An 18,447-nucleotide genomic window follows, 5' to 3' on the forward strand; every position below is an offset into this window, starting at 1 on the left:
TCGCCATGCTAACCGTGTTAGCCGCAAAGCGGCGAAGCAGCTTTGACGACTGCAATTCATCAGACGCTTTGTTGAGAGAAAGAGAGAGAGAGAGAGAAAGAAGAAGACGAATGCCACGTTAACGCTTGATGAAAGCGTCTCGTCTGCTTTCTTTCATTGTTTCAGTGACCGAAAGCGCCGTTCGCTTGAAGCTTAGATATTGATTGCTTTGACGGCCTTGAAGAATATTGCTTCCTTGAGGTCGGCGGAGACGCCCAGAATGTCAGGAACGGAAGAAGCTCTTACCTTGCTTTGTTGACGCTGTATCCCGCTGCGTAACGTAACTTTTCTTTCCGTAACACTCTGTTTCCTCGTATCATCCAAAGCTCTGAGAGGGCTGCTTCTAGAAGCAACGTGCCTAGCGCAATCCGAAATAATAGCATTCAAACGTAGACCTTACATTGTTCCACCGCGGTAATTCACTAGCGAGGACGCCTTCAATCCTTTAACTATTGGACGTCTATAGTGTCGACACTTGCACGACAGCGTCCGTTTAGTGTGCTGCTCGCAGTCAGGCGGACCTGTGATCGACGGTATTCAATATAAGTTGTAGGGACAGTGTGGCTTGCTTTCGAAGTCCACCCTTGGCAAAGAGCAGCTCGTTGCTATGAGTGCTGCCCTTCTTGTGCCGTTATTGTTGGAACGCTTTGCTTTCGTGACACCCGTCATGCGAACGTGCTTTGTAACAGGTTTTTTGTTTTTGTTTCTGTTTTTTTTTCGTCCACGTAGGACTCGTCGGTGGCGTTAAAATGTTTGTGATAATGCTGACTACGACGACGACGATGATGATGATGATGATGGTGATGCATGTTAGCGCCGCAACAAAGAGACAACGCACATGGAAGAAGGCGGGAAAAGCTTGGAAAAGCTCCCGTCCGGTCCCCTTCTATGTGCGTGTTTTTTTTTCTTTTTTTTTTTTTAATCGTGCGAACATTTATTCATCTACTTGTAACCGACTCGCCTAGCAACAAAATTTGATGGTGACAATCATTTTAGTTCAGCTTGTTCTTATGTGGCTTATTTTTAACATTTTCGTTACGTAAAAAGTCACATCTGGCAGACTAATTTACACGCCCTGCTTCGGCTTCAGATTTGTAGTGAGCGGTTCCAACCCGATTAGACCTATATACAGAACTTTAACCATCTCAGTAAAACGGAAGAGGAATTGAGAGCGTATGTCTGCACGAGAGGGGAATACTGCGCTCTATAGCTAACGCATCAACTCGCACGTGAGTTTTCGTTCTCAGAATCTTTTAATCCCTTCTTGTTGAGCCGCACACTTAGCAGATGCTAACGACTAATAGGAAGGCAAGAAATTAAGTTTAAGAAAACAAAAGATAATGTTGGCGAGGTTAGTGAGACTTGAAGAAAGGGAGAGGTTCATAGCTAAGCGAAATTGCTGCGTCCTCTCTCTTGGGCCCAGCGTGGCGCGGCGTCCTTCCCGAGAGAGCAAAACGATTAACTTAACCTTTGATTGATAACCACGCCATGGGCCAACAGGGGGCCTACCTCACGCCTGCCGCGCACGCATGCGCATACGCGTGCACAAAGGGGGAGGGGGGGGGGGGGAAGAAGCGAAGCTGCACCGTGTTTTCCCGTTTTTTCTGCTTTGGAAGCGCGTTGCCACAGACGCCGAGCGCCTTAAGTGAGTCGTCAGCTCTGCCGCCCTAATCCTATAGCTTTTCCTCCCACCACCTCCCTCGGACTCACTTAGCGCTCACGGCGGTGCTGACCAACACGAAATATTTATGGCAGTTTGGAGACGCGCGGCGGACAACAGAAGAGACAGAGAGAGAGAGAGAGAGAAAAAAAAAGATGTAAAACAATGGAGGCTTACTTCTCTAAACGCCCGTCGAAACTCTGGGGCCCACTTTTCTGGGCGCCCTCCCACGTAATACGGTCGCGCCGGGGGCCTGCGTGGTTGCTTGTTCTTTGAAAGTCCACGCGTAGCGCCTGTTCAATTCCACGCCTTATGGGAAAGCGTTATGGGAGCGCTTCTTGGCTCGCCGGTCTCGCTTTTACACTTACGCTCGCTTACTTCGCTTTTGGTGTGGCTTTGGCTTTTTGTTCGTCTTGTACTTGGGTAAGTCAGCATTTTCGTCTAGAGCAAGACGCTTTATTTGAGTGTGCGAACTCAACTGCCGAGTTATTATGCAGTTCTTACAAAACGTGAAACGAAGAATTCTCTCCCGTACCTTTTGCCGAAAGAAATGTCTCCCTCAACTACTTCAAAAGAGGGGGCGGGATGGGAAGGTCGTATGGGGGTTTGCTAAGTGACCCTTTATGTGGTGCCGTTTGCATGTGCTTTAGAGTGCAGTATGTTCGCTTATTCGTCGCCCCCTTCAACCCCACACACTTTTTTTTTGTATGTGTTTTCGTTTCTTTCTCGGGGAGCAGTTTCGCTTTAAGCCACGATAACTTCAGAGTGACTATGTAAATTTCAGCTTGCGCATTCTGTTGCCCTTTCTCCTTTCGTGCAAGAATAAAAGAGAAAAGTCGGACGTTGCAATCAATATTTGCTACCAGCTACGTCGAACGAATCTACCAAGGTTTTCTTTTCTTTCTTTTTTCCTATTACTTTTGGCCGTATGAGTCGCGTACAGTAGGCGTCAAAATTTTACAAACCGCGGGACCTCAGAAAAACTCGTTTCCGCAGCCTGGACACAGAGCGTGGTATTTGTATTTCCAGCTTCTACCAGTATATATGGGAACAACATAGTGTTGTACGGTTCTACTGGCCACGGTCACGAGCTCGGAAATTAAAACTTTTTTTTTATCAGAAGACCACCTCTGAGCCGTCCAGTGAGCCGAGGAAGCCGCCCGAGCCCAAGGGCTCGCGGCCGAAGCCGAGGCCGGGGCTGAGGCCCTCTCCGAATTAACTTCGCAGCACACTCGATAAAGTTGTTCAATGAATCAAATCAGCTGTCCGTACACTTTTGAAGCCCACTCTACGTACGCGGCTGGTTTTTATAAATGTATATCGGACGCGTGCACGTACGGGAAGTCTTTCAATCGCACAGCAACGTTACTATATTACTATAGTACTACTTACACTGCTGTGTCCCTTCAATGCGTCCTAATGGCACGCCTTAACGAAACTTCAACAGAATTCTGCACGATAGAGATGAGTGAGATCCGCAGGACATGTTTATATTTGTGTATTTATTTTTAGTATCTATAACTAAAATGTGTGCTTTGCATGTATGCATGTATGTATGCAAACATGTATGCACCGCTGTAACCACCGCCAACGTGTATGCAGATCGCACGTGTACATATTTAACTAGATACGCTATAGCTTCGTCATCTGTAATCCCTTTCGTTTTCTGTCACCATGCCCTTCCCTACGCAGAATAAGAGGCCTGAGAGAATGCTCTTCCAGCCGACGTTTCCATGCTCTTCCTTCTCTCTAACTCATGCTACAGCGATTAGGTTGCTACACGCCGATGCATTTGACTTATACGGACATTTTTGTGCTCACAAACACGAGCCGAACGCCGTGTAGGAGCCCGTCAACTGCAGCGGATGAGGTCACTGCGCAAGTCCGAAGTTTCTCACTTTCGGTTAAATAGCTCGGACTTCGGTTAAATAGCGCACATGGTCGACCTTTCCTTCGGTTGCTGTCTGCTTGCTGTTTGTAGACTAGTGTTATCCTTGTTTTCTTTGCCGAGTCTGCGTATTCATTGCTCGCTCGAGCATTTGTATGTTCTTAAAATGCCTCACCGGCGAGCAACGCGAGGAAGCGGAAAACGCTTAGTGTATAGATCGAACGTCCATCGTGCACGTTGCATGGGAAAAAGCGATCGCTACACCTATTACTGCAGCTACGGAAAGGTCGTAGTCTCGATTCTTTCGAGTTCTTTTGTCTTAACGTCTGGACCCCGGAAGCTACCACGTAGCACTGTGACACGACCATCGCTCATTCTCTTCTTCATTTTTCGCTTATTTGTCTCCTTTCACCGGTGCCAGCTGCAGAGGGCATCGCTTGACGGATGGGGAATGGAGTCTTCGGGAGTGAAGCAAACATAGCGGTGTGTTTCCGAGCGAAGAACGCGAGCCGCCCATTTGGGCAGGTAAAGGAAAGGGAAGGAAAACACAAAAGATGAGAGAGAGAGAGAGAGAGAGAGAGACGCACGCATTCTGCCGCGCTCGATCGCGTGACCCGGCCGCATGCCGCTGGCGTGCCGGTGCCTTTTCTCGTGCTTCGGTTTTTCTTTTCGTTCGTTCTTTTTCTTTTTCGTCCTCGATCGTTATGCGTTTCCGCGTTTTTATCTTCAGTTTTGTTCGATCTCCTTGCATAAGGTGAGGCTGCGCCGCGCTTCGCCCGGTGGCGTTCTGTTGTGTGCCGAAGGCGGTGGCCGGAATCGAACCTCGCTGAAAAGCTCTCTTAAAGCCGCGCAGGGTTGCGGAATCTAAAATAGGCGTAATCCAATTTGAAAGTCGAATACGTAAAGCGCTTGACGCGTGAAAACAGTTCGCGATACGTTGGCGTTACAGCTACTTTACCTCGCGTCGTCGTAGTTGGCCAGCCCGTTTGTATAAGGTGCCGCTGAATTTCGAACAAAAACTTCTGTTTTGTTTATGTGTGTGCCAGCAGCTCTCGACAATGCACGGTATTTCTGAGACGGACTGTAACATCTCTATCATCTTAGAACGACCTGTTTTCAATATAACGACATATTGCGACGCGAAGGCACAATCACAAAGAAGACACAGAGACTCACCGAGCGAGTGTCTCAATCACAAAGAGAGTGGGACGTGAGGCTATATGTGTCTTCTATGTGATTGTGCCTTCGCGCTACAATATGCCGTTATGTAAACACGAACCAACTCAACAACAAGTCCTTCAACTTCCAACCGTTGTCCCTGTGCTGCTGAGCAAGTTACAGCTACCTAATCTTGCTAGAACTACGATGATTTCTAGCCCCCGAAAGGTCGCGGAGCTGCCACGCGATATCAGGCTCACAAAGCTGTACCGCAGAATTGTTTTCAACCATGGGACTTGACTCTCGCGTTTAATACTCGTTCTCTGCGAGTCTGCGTGTGATGGAAGGGGTTGTGGCGTGCCTTCCTCTTCTTTGTACCTTTATCTTTTTTTTTGTTCTATCTGAGGGGTGTTTAAATACATGTACGTTTATATCAATAGCACTATTGATACTACTACTACTAACTATAATATCTTCACGTTAAAGTGTGTGCACTGCGGACTGAATCACGCCCTGTGGTCTCACATACGGGCACATGCCTTACCACCTGTCCTTTATTATCTGTATGGACGCGACTCTCGATGCAGTGCTCAGTGCTTGCGTAACAGTGTTGCTAACTTAGCTAGAAAGTCGCTAAATTTGGCAGGTGTTTGTCTTCTTAACGACAACATCGCTTTTTCGGAGTCCTAGCGACTTATATCGTGACTTTTTTTGTGTGTGTGACGTAAATAGCCACCAAGTTTGTCTTGGTAAAATTCCTCAAGGGGCTTTGGCTAAGTTCAATGATTCGGCCCCCGACTTGACCTAAAAAAGGATGTGTGCGCCTCCATTTGTCCGTGTTTCTAAAGACACGCCGGAGAGTTTATCAGTGAGCAGTCTGGGTACGCCAAAGCTTCTTTCCTAGGGAAAACCTAATATTTAGATCTAATATACCACCTTAAAGAAACGAGGGCTCTTTTCCATTTTCACATTCCAAAGGATGACTTGCCACTGTAGCAAGTAAATTGAAGATAAATATTAAAGGAAATATGGAAGACGTCTAAGATCCATTTAGACGAAAAGAAAAACAAAAGACAAGGAAAGACAAAATTCCGAGCAAGTCAAAAATGTTATCGCATGGCGACTATTCGCTAAAAATTGGGTGTCTTGGGCTGCTACTTGGCGACATTGTTAGAAAAAAATTAAAGTTACCAACATCGTCACGAGTACTTCCACTAAGTAGAAGAGGAACCGCTCTGAAAATTTCGCGGAGATATCATAGAGACGATATGGAAACTTTATGGAAACATGAGTTGAAACGTTATAGTAAAGAGCTAGTTCCTAGCGCGCAATGACTTCGGCGATATATGAATGCGCGCGTATGAAACATATTCGATCAAAGCTACACTCTTTGAGAAACCCTCTGGTTGTGGGAAATTCCAGGAGGCCTCACTACATCTTTGGCACAATCAAACGGGTTCTTGAATGCTTTATGCATTCAACAGACGACTGGCAATCACTGCTTCATCGACTGGGATTGTTTTCCGAAATTCATTGCGTACGCATCGAGACTATCTAAAACAACAAGGGCACTTGGATGAGGAATATGTTTTTACTTAGTACAAACGGGTATGAAATAGAGTGTGCTAAACTTGAGCTCTTCAGTTGCATCTCGCTTGAGTACCGAGAGCATCGGCGATGGAATGTATTTTTGGCGGTGTTTTGCTCGCAATACAGGGGTAGTACGTTCTACGGCGTTAAGCTCACTTGAGTAGTAGTTTTGTGTAGTATGACGTGAAGCTCACTTGTGTGGTAATCACTTGTGTAGTGATAATGTAGTAAGTTTAAGGCTCGGTTTTTCTGACGTTAATGTCTCACTCTATAGTACGCTTCAAAAATTGCAGTCGCCTGCACGTTTCTTCTCGTTTTGATTCCCTGCGCCCTTGCAGAACATTTGTTTCTAAATCGTATGCGCCTCGCAATGATCAACCAGAAACTCACGTTACGCCAGATGCTTATCTGAACAGTTAGCGTCGAGAGCGCAATTCCGAGATCCCCCCCCCCCCCCCTCCCCGCCCAAACACACACACAAACACAAGAACTTTTATTTTTTTGTATTCCGTCGTCTTTCCAGAGTCAATAAGGCGCACGCAATCGAGAACATCCCTTATGGTGAAAACTGATGTCGCAATCGCCATTACGCAAAACGATTTCACGTTTGATCTGCGCTAGGCAGCGATTACGTCTTGCGCTTAAGGACTATAGGACTTTAAACGAGACATCTAGCCCGAATGCAGATTTTTTTTCTTTAAATAACAGTGCATTTATTTTTCTTTCGTTTTGATGAAGGTCTGCCATATAACGTGATGTTTTATATGTATGATTGGATGCCTATGGTATGTACGTATTTCAAGCTGCTTTCTTTCTTTTTTTAAGTGGTACTTGCTATTGTGCACTTGACGATCATTGTTGGATGTAGCGCTGTGCGGAAAGCTGGTTTGCAGATGACAACTTAATGTTCGGGCTTTACGATGAAGAGGTTTGTAGTAGGGGGCGAATCATGTGCTTCCGTGATTGGGACAAACGTGTAGCTTTAATGTGAATGCAAGCAAATGCTTTCACTCACATTAGTGAATGACAGCAAATGACTGTGGTTTGGAGCGCAGCAAAATGACTAAATGTGATTGCAGTTTGGACCGTAGCCACGTTTAGATCATGAACCGGCATTTTTATAGATACCGGCGTTCTTATAAATAAACGTCCACTTATCACTTATCACGTTTGGCCAGCACTGCATGTTCCGGCTGGTCCGATGATACTGTCGCGTCTGTAGCGCGCAGAAGAAAATAGCGTAGTTTCCACGACGTTTGTGCTCAGCAGTCTAACAGCCTAACTAATAAAGATAATGCGTGTTATGATTCACCGCTTCTAAGGACCCGTCATTATATATATAGTCTTGCTTGAAAATACCGAAAGAACAAAGCCGCGTGTAAGGCTGTATTAGTCAGTCGGGATTTCGAATATATGATCAAATCCTGTCTGAAAGTAAATGTGTTTCTCTGCAGACATTAGTCTACAGTGATATGAAGTTGCAAATCGCCGCTGATCAATCGATGCCGAGGTTGCTGTCTCAAATTGTCGAAGACGTGCCTGCAAGTGCGCTGCGCCGTTCGGCGCGTTATTTCATGCATCCCAGAGGATTGCCGTCAGTGTATACAGTGTGTTCCAGTCCTTAAGTTAACACTTCAGTATATATTATGTGAGTCATCATAACTTGCATATATGGCATCAACTTCATGGGAAAACGCGTAATGTAAATCGTTAGGTATGTTGGCTAAAGAAAAAAAAATATGGCTGAGATGTTTGTATCAAAACTGCATGAGGTTTAATCGGTATTTGAATGATAATTTTGTTTTTACTTGTATTGCGCTCGTATCGTCAATTGTACGCCACACAAATTTGACCGCCAAGCGATACCTGCTGTACAAATTAAGCGCGCATAAAAAAATGACAAAAACAAATAAAGAAAAACAAAAACAAACCTGGTCGGCATTGCTGGCACAAAATCGCGTTCCGCTTACGTTTGGCGCGCTTGTCACTTAAGATATGGCGCCGTGACGGTGCCGGCGAAACCTAGCACACTTTCAACGCAAACTTTCGCCGCTCGGAGATGGAGTGTCTCATTAATTTTGTCACGGGCACGTCAAAAAGGACCGAGCGCTGAATTAAGAACATCCCGTAACAGTATCCGACCGCGCACACTCTAATTTTAATTGCTAAAGAGGACCGCTCTCCGTGTTTGCCTGCGTGTTTGCCGCTCTCCGTGTTTTTTATACATTTTTTAATTTCTAATTCGTGCTCTCGCTGTTCTTTCTGTTCTGTTTTCTGACGCAGTTTTTCACCACGCCAACTTCCTCTCTTCCATTGTGCCGGAGTCATGGTGAGTTCTTTTCGTGTTACTTTTCTCGGAGACGTTTTAATTGTTCTTTTTTCTTTTTTTTCGTTTGCTTTATTGTAGCTCTCTTTCTGCGTGCCTTTTGGCTGATTATATTATTATATTTTTGATTTCCTCCGGCGCTTTATCATCTAAATTGATCGAGGAATCCCGCGATCGGCCCAAGTTGAGACGATGTTCCCGAGTCTCTTCGACGTTCATGTTTTCTCTAATGGCGTCTCGTTTAAATTTTTGTTTTGTCGTTCCCCGAACTAGTGCTTTCCATTTCAATTGCTTTTAACAAGAGGCGTTTCACAAACACCCGTCGCTGAGCCGTTCACGCCATAGTTCGGGGTCTTGTTCTTGTTCCTACTTAGTGGAGCTCAGCTGCTCTTGGGGGGTGGTAAGATAAAAAAAAAAAAATACTGAGAGGAATCATAAGAACAAGGTAGATAAAAAGAATAACAGTAGCAGTGACACTAAAATCCTAATCGAAATATAACTTTAAATACTGAGTTGGAAGTTACGCATATTTGTTATTGAATGCTCACCACAACTTGAGCATGAATACACCGATCCCTGCGCTTCTTCCACGATTGCGCGCCGATCTGCCCGGTGACGGCAGCGGATACCTACCGGCAGTACGACGCAACTTCAACACAGAAAGCTTTTTATTCGTTTAATATCCTGTTGTTATAGCAACCGGCGGTTCGCGGGAAATCCGAAATGATTGGAGTGACGCACGAAAGTAGGTCACCGGGGAGAGGGCATGCGCGCGTTCCTTGTCGGCGCACGCTCTCGCCTGCGTTCTAACTGAAGTTGCGTCGTTCCGCCGATAGGTATCCGCTGCCGTCACCGCCCCGATAGACGCGCGCCCGGGCTACTTTATCTGGCCGATCGCGCCTAGCAAGCAAGCCGAGAAGTGTCCCCACCTAAAGAGTATATATCTTACACCGTGCTACGAACGAAGCGAATTCTACAAAAGTCATGCCAAATTCAATTCGAAGCGGGCAGCGGGGACCGCCGCCATGTTTTACGTAAACTACGCAAACCACGCAAAGACGGTAACGCTAAATCTGAGAAATAACGTGCGTACGCTATACGCTATGGGTCATATAGCGTTCTGCGCATGCGCACTGACGACCCGCTATTTTATAGCGTACGCAGTGGCATAGCGTACCCTAAACTAAAACTGTCTACCGTTGCAACCGAAATACCGGCAATACCCATCCTTAACGTGAGTGTTAATAATTCGTGGCGCTAAGAAGAAAAAAGAAGAAACAAAAATGAAAATTAGCCATCTTTCCGTGACATGCTCGACCACTGGTGGCAGTAAACGGGCCGCTTGCGAAAAAAAATCAATCCGCAAACGCCTTAGGCTGGCACGAGAACTGACGAATACGCTGCCGCTGTAAAACTAAAATCCGCAAACAGTTATTCTTTTTTCGTTCGCGTTTTGGAAACGTCTTGCTGCGTATACGTGGCAGGTTCAATTGTGAACTCGGCGTGAAACGTCTGACGTGGGTGCCATAGCCTGAGCTCAGTGTCAGAGCCGCCAGTCTTCGTTATTATGAACAAAATCACAGAGAAGAGAGAAATCGTCTTTTTGTTAATGATGGCAACAGCGGGTCTTTGTGTACGGTGCTTAACCCCCTGCTTCTGTCTTCGTCAAACGTATTTTCTTTATTTCTTTCCTTTTTTTCTTTACTTTCGTATTCCTTTCTTTTATCTTTCATTACTTACTATGCTCACTTTCCTGCCCTGTTTTCTTCCCTTTCTGTCCCTTCTCTGTCATTGTCTTCCCTCCTCATTTTTTTTTCTTGCCACTTCTTTCACATCAATGAATTGCGCATATTCTCTTCGTGTCAAGGCTTCGCGAAATTCGGCGTCAAGGCCCTAATTCAATAAGGATCCACTTGGGGCCTTCGTCGTGAACGATGCGTTCTGGTTCTCTCTGCGGCAGCGCCGTTCGCGTTTGCCCCGCTAGAAACAACATACGCTTCGTTGTTTGTCCTCGGACGCCTTTCCCCCTCACCCTCACGACCCTTTCCCCTTTTTTTCAGAACATTTATCTTTCCCTCTTTGATATTCGCGAAACGAATTCGCGCGTAAAGCAAAATGTTTGTAAAGCGATAAAGCGAAACGAATGTTCAAACTATACAGTGTGCATGGTGAAGATGATAGGGCTGCAATGTTGTGAGGAATGGGAGAGAACGAAAGACAGATAGCTGATTTATTTCCGGGCCCTCTGTGCGCTTAGGTAAATGTGTTATGCAAAAGGGCGCGACCGTGCGAGAAATAAACAACGTGTCGGGCGACGGGCAGTAAAAAATCAAACATGGGCTACTGCAGTGGCGTCAGTATGACATTAAACCTTTCGCATAAAGTCTTAATACACAGCAGTGTTTGTGTCTGTCTGTTCGTTCTTGTGTTATTAGCGTTTAGTTATTATTATTAGCTTTTACACACGAGTAAGGGAAATCACTGAAAACGTCTGTTCGTAACTCACACATGCCGCAACCTGTAAGTCATCTGTTGCTTTCTGTAACCCTATATGACATTATTGACGTGTCCCGACAACCATATAAGGCGTGCATGTAAGACACCTCCCCCTCCCCTCTCTCCCCAGCGTAGGGTAGCAAACCGGATCTTCCCGAATCTGGTTAACCTCCCTGCCTTTCCCCTTTCCTCTCTCTCTCTCTCTCTCTCTCTCTCTCTATATATATATATATATATAAGGCATCTATATACGCCAACATTTCCCTAAACCCGATCCCTCACTTTACTATCTCGCTTCGCTGACCACAACACGCAACACACAAACTAATCTGTCGCGTGTCCGTGACTTTTGCACTATGGGTAGAGATCTTACTGGACTTCTCGCACGCCGATGCAGGGTTACGTTTTTTTTTCGCTTTTTTTTTTTGCCGTGCCTCAAGGCAGTCAACTTTCAAATAATGACAAAAAATAGTGCCATTTCGTTTCTCACCATTCCCATCCGGAGTAGCCTACCAGGCGTGATGCCAGGCAAACATCTCCAAGATTCGGTAAAGTGTGTGTGTGTGTGTGTGTGTGTGTGTGTGTGTGTGTGTGTGTGTGTGTCTCTCTTTCTTCCACTTCGTTGGTTGCGCGATCGCACGAGCGAGTCCTTGTCCTTTCGCAAAGAACCTTGAAGAGAGAGATACGAGTTCCGTACGCTGTGCGCGTTGTCTTCGCTGTCAACCGAGCCACTGTATAAGATTGAGCACGCTAAAGCGCATTTGCTAACAACCTAGCTGGGTGCGCCGCACGCATAGAGAAGCGGCTAGCGCTTCTCCAAGCGCCCGAGCCCACATCGGTACAGCAAAACACAAACGAACTTTTCCAACTGTCATCTACGTTTCGTAGACAAGCAAGCACTCCGTCTCAACTCGAAGCCGCCGTAATTCGAAGCAACCCTGATGCGTCGTCCATGGCTTAGTAATCCATGTAACCGCCGTGCTTCTCTTATCTCCCTCTCTCCCTCTCTCTCTACAAGCTTGCGTTGCTGCCCTTCTGGCAACCGCAAGATGTAGGGACCTGCAAGTGGAACAGAAAGTCGATCTACCGTAAATTTTTCATTTTATTGCGATAGCAATTATATGGACACTTCAACCGGATTTCTGCCGTCGCCGTCGCCGTCGCCGTGGGGTTCCCTATAGATAAAATCTTCGCCGCGCGCCGTATGCCCGAGCGGAAGCGTGCGGGGACGCGCGCTATCACGGAGAGCGAACGCACTCAATCTCCCACGCGCAAGCAAGGAAGCGGGAAGCGAGCGCCGGAGGGAGCGGGGGGGGCACTTTTCTGCCAACAACCGCGCTCGTCACTCGTCGCTCGCGCGCACCGTCTCTTATCTCCACACGGTTCTGACCTTTATGCGCCGTACATTCGCCGCTCAGTTTCCGTTGAAGCGATAGACGCACGTACCTTCCCCGCAGCGGCGTATGCTTGCTGCTAGCGTTTTGACAGTGGTTGTCTGCAGTCATTCAGTGTGATCTATTCGTGTTTGTTTGTGCGCGCTCACACCACGCTTGTTCATTCAGTTAGTAATAGTCGGGCCACATTTTCCAACGCACGCTACACATGTAATGCTGCCCGGATCGGTAGTGCAGCGCTACCGGTGTGTCCCTTCGCACGCGCTGCCCACGGGAAGCGCTTCTCATCAACACCACTGTTTCACACGCGCCTTCTCGTGGTCATCCAGTCTCCCTTCATGTCGGTCTACTTACGCCGCAGCACACCTGCTTACTTAAAGCTCATGTTTACTACAATTCATATTGCTACCAAAGCCGCTCACCTTACTTCGTATGACATTGCTGTGTTGCTATCGTATTCATTGCTTCGCCCTTAAGGCGAAACTGTGACATTTTTTTTACCATGGTTCTTACGATAATTTGCTCGCCTCTATAAATAACCGTGCCTTTCACGAAAAAATGTTCACCTTTGCGTATGTTTTGGTTGCAGAGTCAAAATTAACTATTGCGTGGTGCGTTGAAATGGTCTGAAAGCTGCGCGCGCTTTGCAAGTGGAAAATAAAAATTGCACGCAGTTTTATAAGCAAACGTTCCGTAAGTCTTTCAGTTCTTCAATAAAGAGAGATAGAGAGAGCGTCCACATTCTGAGATCTCGTAATAGCACGCGGCGCTTAACTTAAGCCACAACATCTTGTCACAAGGAAAAAGGGACGAATTTCAGTTTGCGCATGAAAAACACTCGGTATGTGCAATTCCATCGCTCGTCACAAAAATACGGCCGCCTTTACGCCACTCTGGTTACGCTCTTTTTAATTTTTATTTTTCTCTTGGTGTACCATATCTCCGCGTTTTTGTTTGGGCAGCTTTGTTTGCGCGTGTCTCGTATATTGGGCCGACACCGCTCTGATGCTCTTCAATGTACGCAGCCAACCTCGGCGCGCTTTGGTCATCGGAGCGTAAACTTTTCGCTCAGTTTATTCTTTTTTTTTTTTTAGCTCATGATGGTTCTTCTTCTCATACCTCCTGCCGTCCTTTCTTTCCGGTCCACGAACGTGTGTTCACTGTTGACACAGGCTCGAGCTTTGTCCGTCGACGTTGACTTGTTTTCTCATGTTGGCATTCGTATCGCCAAAGTGTACAATTTTTACGCTTACGTTTCTCAAGAATACCGTGCAGCGTTTCGAAAGCCAGGACAGGCGTGAAGCAACAAAAGTTCTAGTTAACATAGCTGTACACTTGCGATTTCTTTCAAGTTATTTGCCCCGTCGCTTCACTTATAAGAATTGATTGGAACGGCCTTCACACTGTTTGTATACCTCTCATAGCGTGCAGCCGCAATCTCAGTTCAGCATTGTGTAGACGTTCTGAAGCATCCATGAATGCCAAATTGTCGCGCATTTTTGCATAAGCCACTGACTCACGGGAAGGTTTGAGAAAACGCAGCGGATATCGTCATGCGACAAACAAAACAGCGCCGCAGGATTGTGCGTCTAACTTTATGCTTCGCTCTTTTTTTTTTTTGTCTCTCATTTTGATTTACATGACTAAGCTGATGTTGATGCCAAAAGATGGTATTTCCATGCTCTTTGTCACGCGACTAAAAGGGAAGCATATGGCGAGTAACAGAACATCACAGAGTGCAAATTAGGCGCGTCGTAATATGACTAAAGGCTACGGGTACTCGGAACATATGCCTATTTTCTGGTTGTTATCGTACATCATGCATTTGTGCCGAAGTCGAGACACGATGGTCGAATGCAACGAAAGTGCACCTCGGCACGGTATTCACGTTTGTAATGGCACGAGAGGAGGGCGCGCGAAATGAATGACATCCTGGACCCGAGTGTTCTCGCTGGCTGTTCACAGCTGTCGAGACCGTGGTTGGTCTCTTTCTGCACCCGAGTCTATTAGACACTCTCGCTGTTTACAAGCGCAGGCTCATGGACGGCTTCCGGTATTGCCGACTGACGTAACCTACTAAATTTAGAGGGCAATAAAGGCAATGGTGACTATACAGCATGAAGGCGTTGAATCAGAAGCCCTCAGATTTTCGACACTTTTGCCTTGTACACAACTCCAATTTTACAAGTCAAGTTTGCCGTAAGTTTTACGAAACATTGTAAAGAAGAGTCTTGAGGTATTACGCGCATTCTCTTTATCCGTAACCGTAAAAAAGATACTTTCTATACATCGAAACAACTTAGGAACGTGCTTTCTGATCCGGCCTAGTAGACTGAAGGGTACGTGACCGGAAGTTTATTTTGGACCGCGGGCTCGCTGCTGCTATTGCGTGCGTAAATGAAGTGCAGGGCCCGCCTCTCCTCGTGTTCCCGCACACCTTTGCTTCCTATTCACCCTCTGTGTAGGGTAGCAATCCGGATGTGCGTCTGGTTGACTTCACAACCTTTCGCTGTCACACTTCTGTCTTCCTCCTTCTCCACTCCCTCCACCAACTCATCTCCCTTTCTCCTAGTGCAAAGCCACTGGCTAACTTTGTGCCGGTTCAGGCCGAATACTGTGCCTTCCTTCAAATGCATTCACTCTCTTTCTATTTATCTAAAACTCCTCGTCTCCGTATATCCCTTGTATCGCCACGCAATATATATATATATATATATATATATATATATATATATATAATATGCATACAAGATGAAGGTTTCGCGCCAGACCCGAAGGTATATTTAAAAAAAGAAAAAAAAAGACGAACGTTTATCGCATATTTACTGACTGACGTTTCGGCCGGACGTCATTCAGTCCGACGAAGGCCGGTCCTCCGGCCGAAACGTCAGTCAGTAAATATGCCATAAGCGTTCCTCTTTTTTACCTTGTTTTGAAGATATATATATATATATATATATATATATATATATATATATATATATATATATGCATCTCTTTGGCCATATTTGATTCGAAGTGTGAGATCATCACATCGTGAAGCATCTGTAGACGGTCTACATACTGTTTATACGCAGTATATGGAGTACGCGAAGTCTACCATGCTTGTCTATAAGAGCGTCTATGCATAAAACGTAATCGGTGTTTTACATTCAATGCATGTGCAAGACACATTTTTGCTAGGAATGAGTTGTTGCCAGTCACGAGCCTTCGTCCATATGTCATTAAGATATAGGTCCCTAAGTATAGTTGACGCGTGTTCTATAGCTTTTAAACCCACTCCACCGTCACGGATAAACAAACTTTACATATCGCATCTTTCTTTCTCGCTTTTTCGGTCCGTTCATCCGTTCCTGCTCTAACGGTCTCGCTTCATGGAAAAAAAAAGAGTAATAAAGAAAGCAATAAAAGCACCTAGCTCACATGAACTCCAGATTCTTCGGGTGTGCGTGTTTTTCGTCCGAAGTTCGAGTTTCCGGTGACACGTCGTCCGACCCGGGTCCGGCGATGCGTGCAGAGCACGTGTGATGACCGCCGCCGCAGGACAATTTTTCTCTCTATGTTTATCATTATTTTGTGGCCTTCGCGCTACCGCTAGTTGACGCGGCTCCCAGACCGGGATCACTGAACCGCGGAGCGCATCGCGAGCCCCAAGCGAGCAGGGCAGCCAATCAAACAGAATGAAAGAACATTGCACCCGCAAAGAAGACTTGTGCGTGCACGTATACCTCGTCTGATCGAAATCAGAACCACCGACGCGCGATGCGAACGTATATGCTAGCATAATTTGTCGGGCGCGTTTGCAAGCCGCATATAGCGGAGCGAACGGCGGACTGACTGATTGGAACCATGCCGCTTACTTCGGGATCACGCTTCGCTTCGATTAAGTCGCGCTTCGCTTGGCGCCAGAGGCGTACAGCTTTCTGGGTGCATTTGGGATCTCTAATCCGACGCACGCTATGGATATATTTCTGGCTGGAAGCTCTGCGCTAGCATAAATTGGCAGTTGAGCTCCTACACGACTTGCTTACCCGCCAACTTGATAAAATGTGCGCTTTGGCAATCGAGTGTTGAACAGTAAGTAGCCTAGGATCATCGCATTCATTGAACAGTAACCTAAACAAACTATATTTTTTGCAATAGATAAACGCAAAACGAATGCTTCTATCTACTTGCTTTTCGCCCATTTCAGCTATGGAATGGATTTCTTTTTGCATCGTGATGGTCAAAGCGCAAAAAGTGTGGGACGGCTTATCATTCGCAAAGAAGCAAGATTCAACCGCCCATAGTGCATACCGCCTCCACTGTTCTCGTTCACACGAACGCACAATTACGTCCCATTTGCAGTTTATCACACGTGGAACGAACAGAATCACCCTAAGAGGGCTTCACCACGCGTGAATCATTATTGTGGAGAAGCCAGATATGACTCAAGGATGTGCACGCATATAACCTACACGTCAAGACTCTCGAGGCGCCATGCCCGACTTGCTAATTCATCGCACAATTAAGTGCTTAAACGTTACTTTGACTGAGACCTTACGTTTTCACATGTTGACGCAATTTGAGTCGGCACCAGTCTACCATGCGCTGACATAGCGGTGTGCTCACGTCACTTCGCGTTACCTTTATACAATTTGCAGCGTGTGGTGCAATGCCTCCTGAATAGCAGGCCTGGGCACTATGCTTTTTGACGTCACGCTACTTGGACCAAAATTTCCACTGTCAAGCCCGGCGTGACGAAAGCGGTGACGTCAAAATCACCGCGGCTTACTCAGGAGCATCCCCGGTAGATTCTATAGCACTCGTTTTCGTCGTTAACTCAGGTCCGTCTCGTGGGCCGCTACGCGCACCGCACGCCTGCGTCGCTACATGTTAGAATCTCCTAACGTATGCGTGTAGACGCACCCGATGTCCTGATGTCTTCTATTGTACGATAACGACGTAGAACGTACGCGTCCTTGAAGATTCCTCAAGCAGGCATACGCGTATCGGGTACGCGTATCTATTCGATATCGTGTACGCGTGTATTTTTGGCATGCAAGAAAAGAAAAAAAACTATGCTGATAGTGCGTTGGGTCAGCGGCGAACGCATACTCGAGAGGACCTCGTCTGGATACTGGGCGCAGTAGTTTTATTCCTTTCGCGTTTGGATGGTTAAGCGTACCGAATACTTGGAGATTACTGGATGTGGAAATAAACATATTTGAGTAGGAGCACGTTCGCCGCACAGTTTGTCGCGAGACACGGGTGTAATGATATGCCTCATGTGCACATGATTACAGAAGCACATATTGACCGACTAATCTACTTCGAAGTTCCGTATGTCTACTGCCGCCCGTAGAAAAAAAAAAAACAGAGGGGGGGGGGGGGGGGGGTCTACGCTTCTTATTTTCTGTACAGACTAAAGACCAAAAACGGAGCCTGCCAAACGCTTATTAGGCGAGAAGAAATTTCTAGTAGCGATGAGTAATGAGTACGCACTCATGCGTTATTTCGACACAGGTGGCTCTCCTTCTTTTTTACTCCATTCCTTATTAATGGTCGCTATATTTTCTTGCGCGTGTCCGTGCATTAGCTCAGCTGGAGAACTTTAAGAACCGAGCTCGCAGTGTTAATGGGTGACGTGCGCACTTGATTATGCATCAGGTTCGAGGCTGTCCGTCAATTAGGCGTACTTTCGAAAGACCTCCTGATTTTTGGAAGTGACCAATGTCGTCTAATGTCTAAATGGATCCTTCCTCCCTTACGCTTAATTTTTTTGTAGAGCTTGTATTTGAAAGACTAATGTGGTCACTATAGAGAACTCGCATAGGTAGCGCGGTTGAAGCAATAGAAACTTTCTCTTCTTTCAGAAACCTTCTTTCAGAAACTTTCAGGAACCCCACTTCTCCTT

The 18,447-nt window shown here is 46.3% G+C and overlaps 2 protein-coding genes across 2 annotated transcripts in view; one reads left to right on the forward strand and one right to left on the reverse strand.

The window, feature by feature from the left end:
* Window positions 1–18,447, reverse strand: part of LOC119446596 (sodium/hydrogen exchanger 3-like) — a 411,172-nt gene that overhangs the window by 265,833 nt on the left and 126,892 nt on the right.
* Window positions 1–18,447, forward strand: part of LOC125944429 (sodium/hydrogen exchanger 3-like) — a 28,865-nt gene that overhangs the window by 4,751 nt on the left and 5,667 nt on the right. The window contains exon 3 of the mRNA XM_049664914.1: window positions 8,619–8,664. Within this exon, the coding sequence (XP_049520871.1) occupies window positions 8,619–8,664 (46 nt within the window). The remainder of the gene's footprint in view (window positions 1–8,618; window positions 8,665–18,447) is intronic.

The sequence above is a fragment of the Dermacentor silvarum genome, chromosome 3, assembly GCF_013339745.2.
Source record: "Dermacentor silvarum isolate Dsil-2018 chromosome 3, BIME_Dsil_1.4, whole genome shotgun sequence".
Lineage (NCBI taxonomy): Eukaryota > Metazoa > Arthropoda > Arachnida > Ixodida > Ixodidae > Dermacentor > Dermacentor silvarum.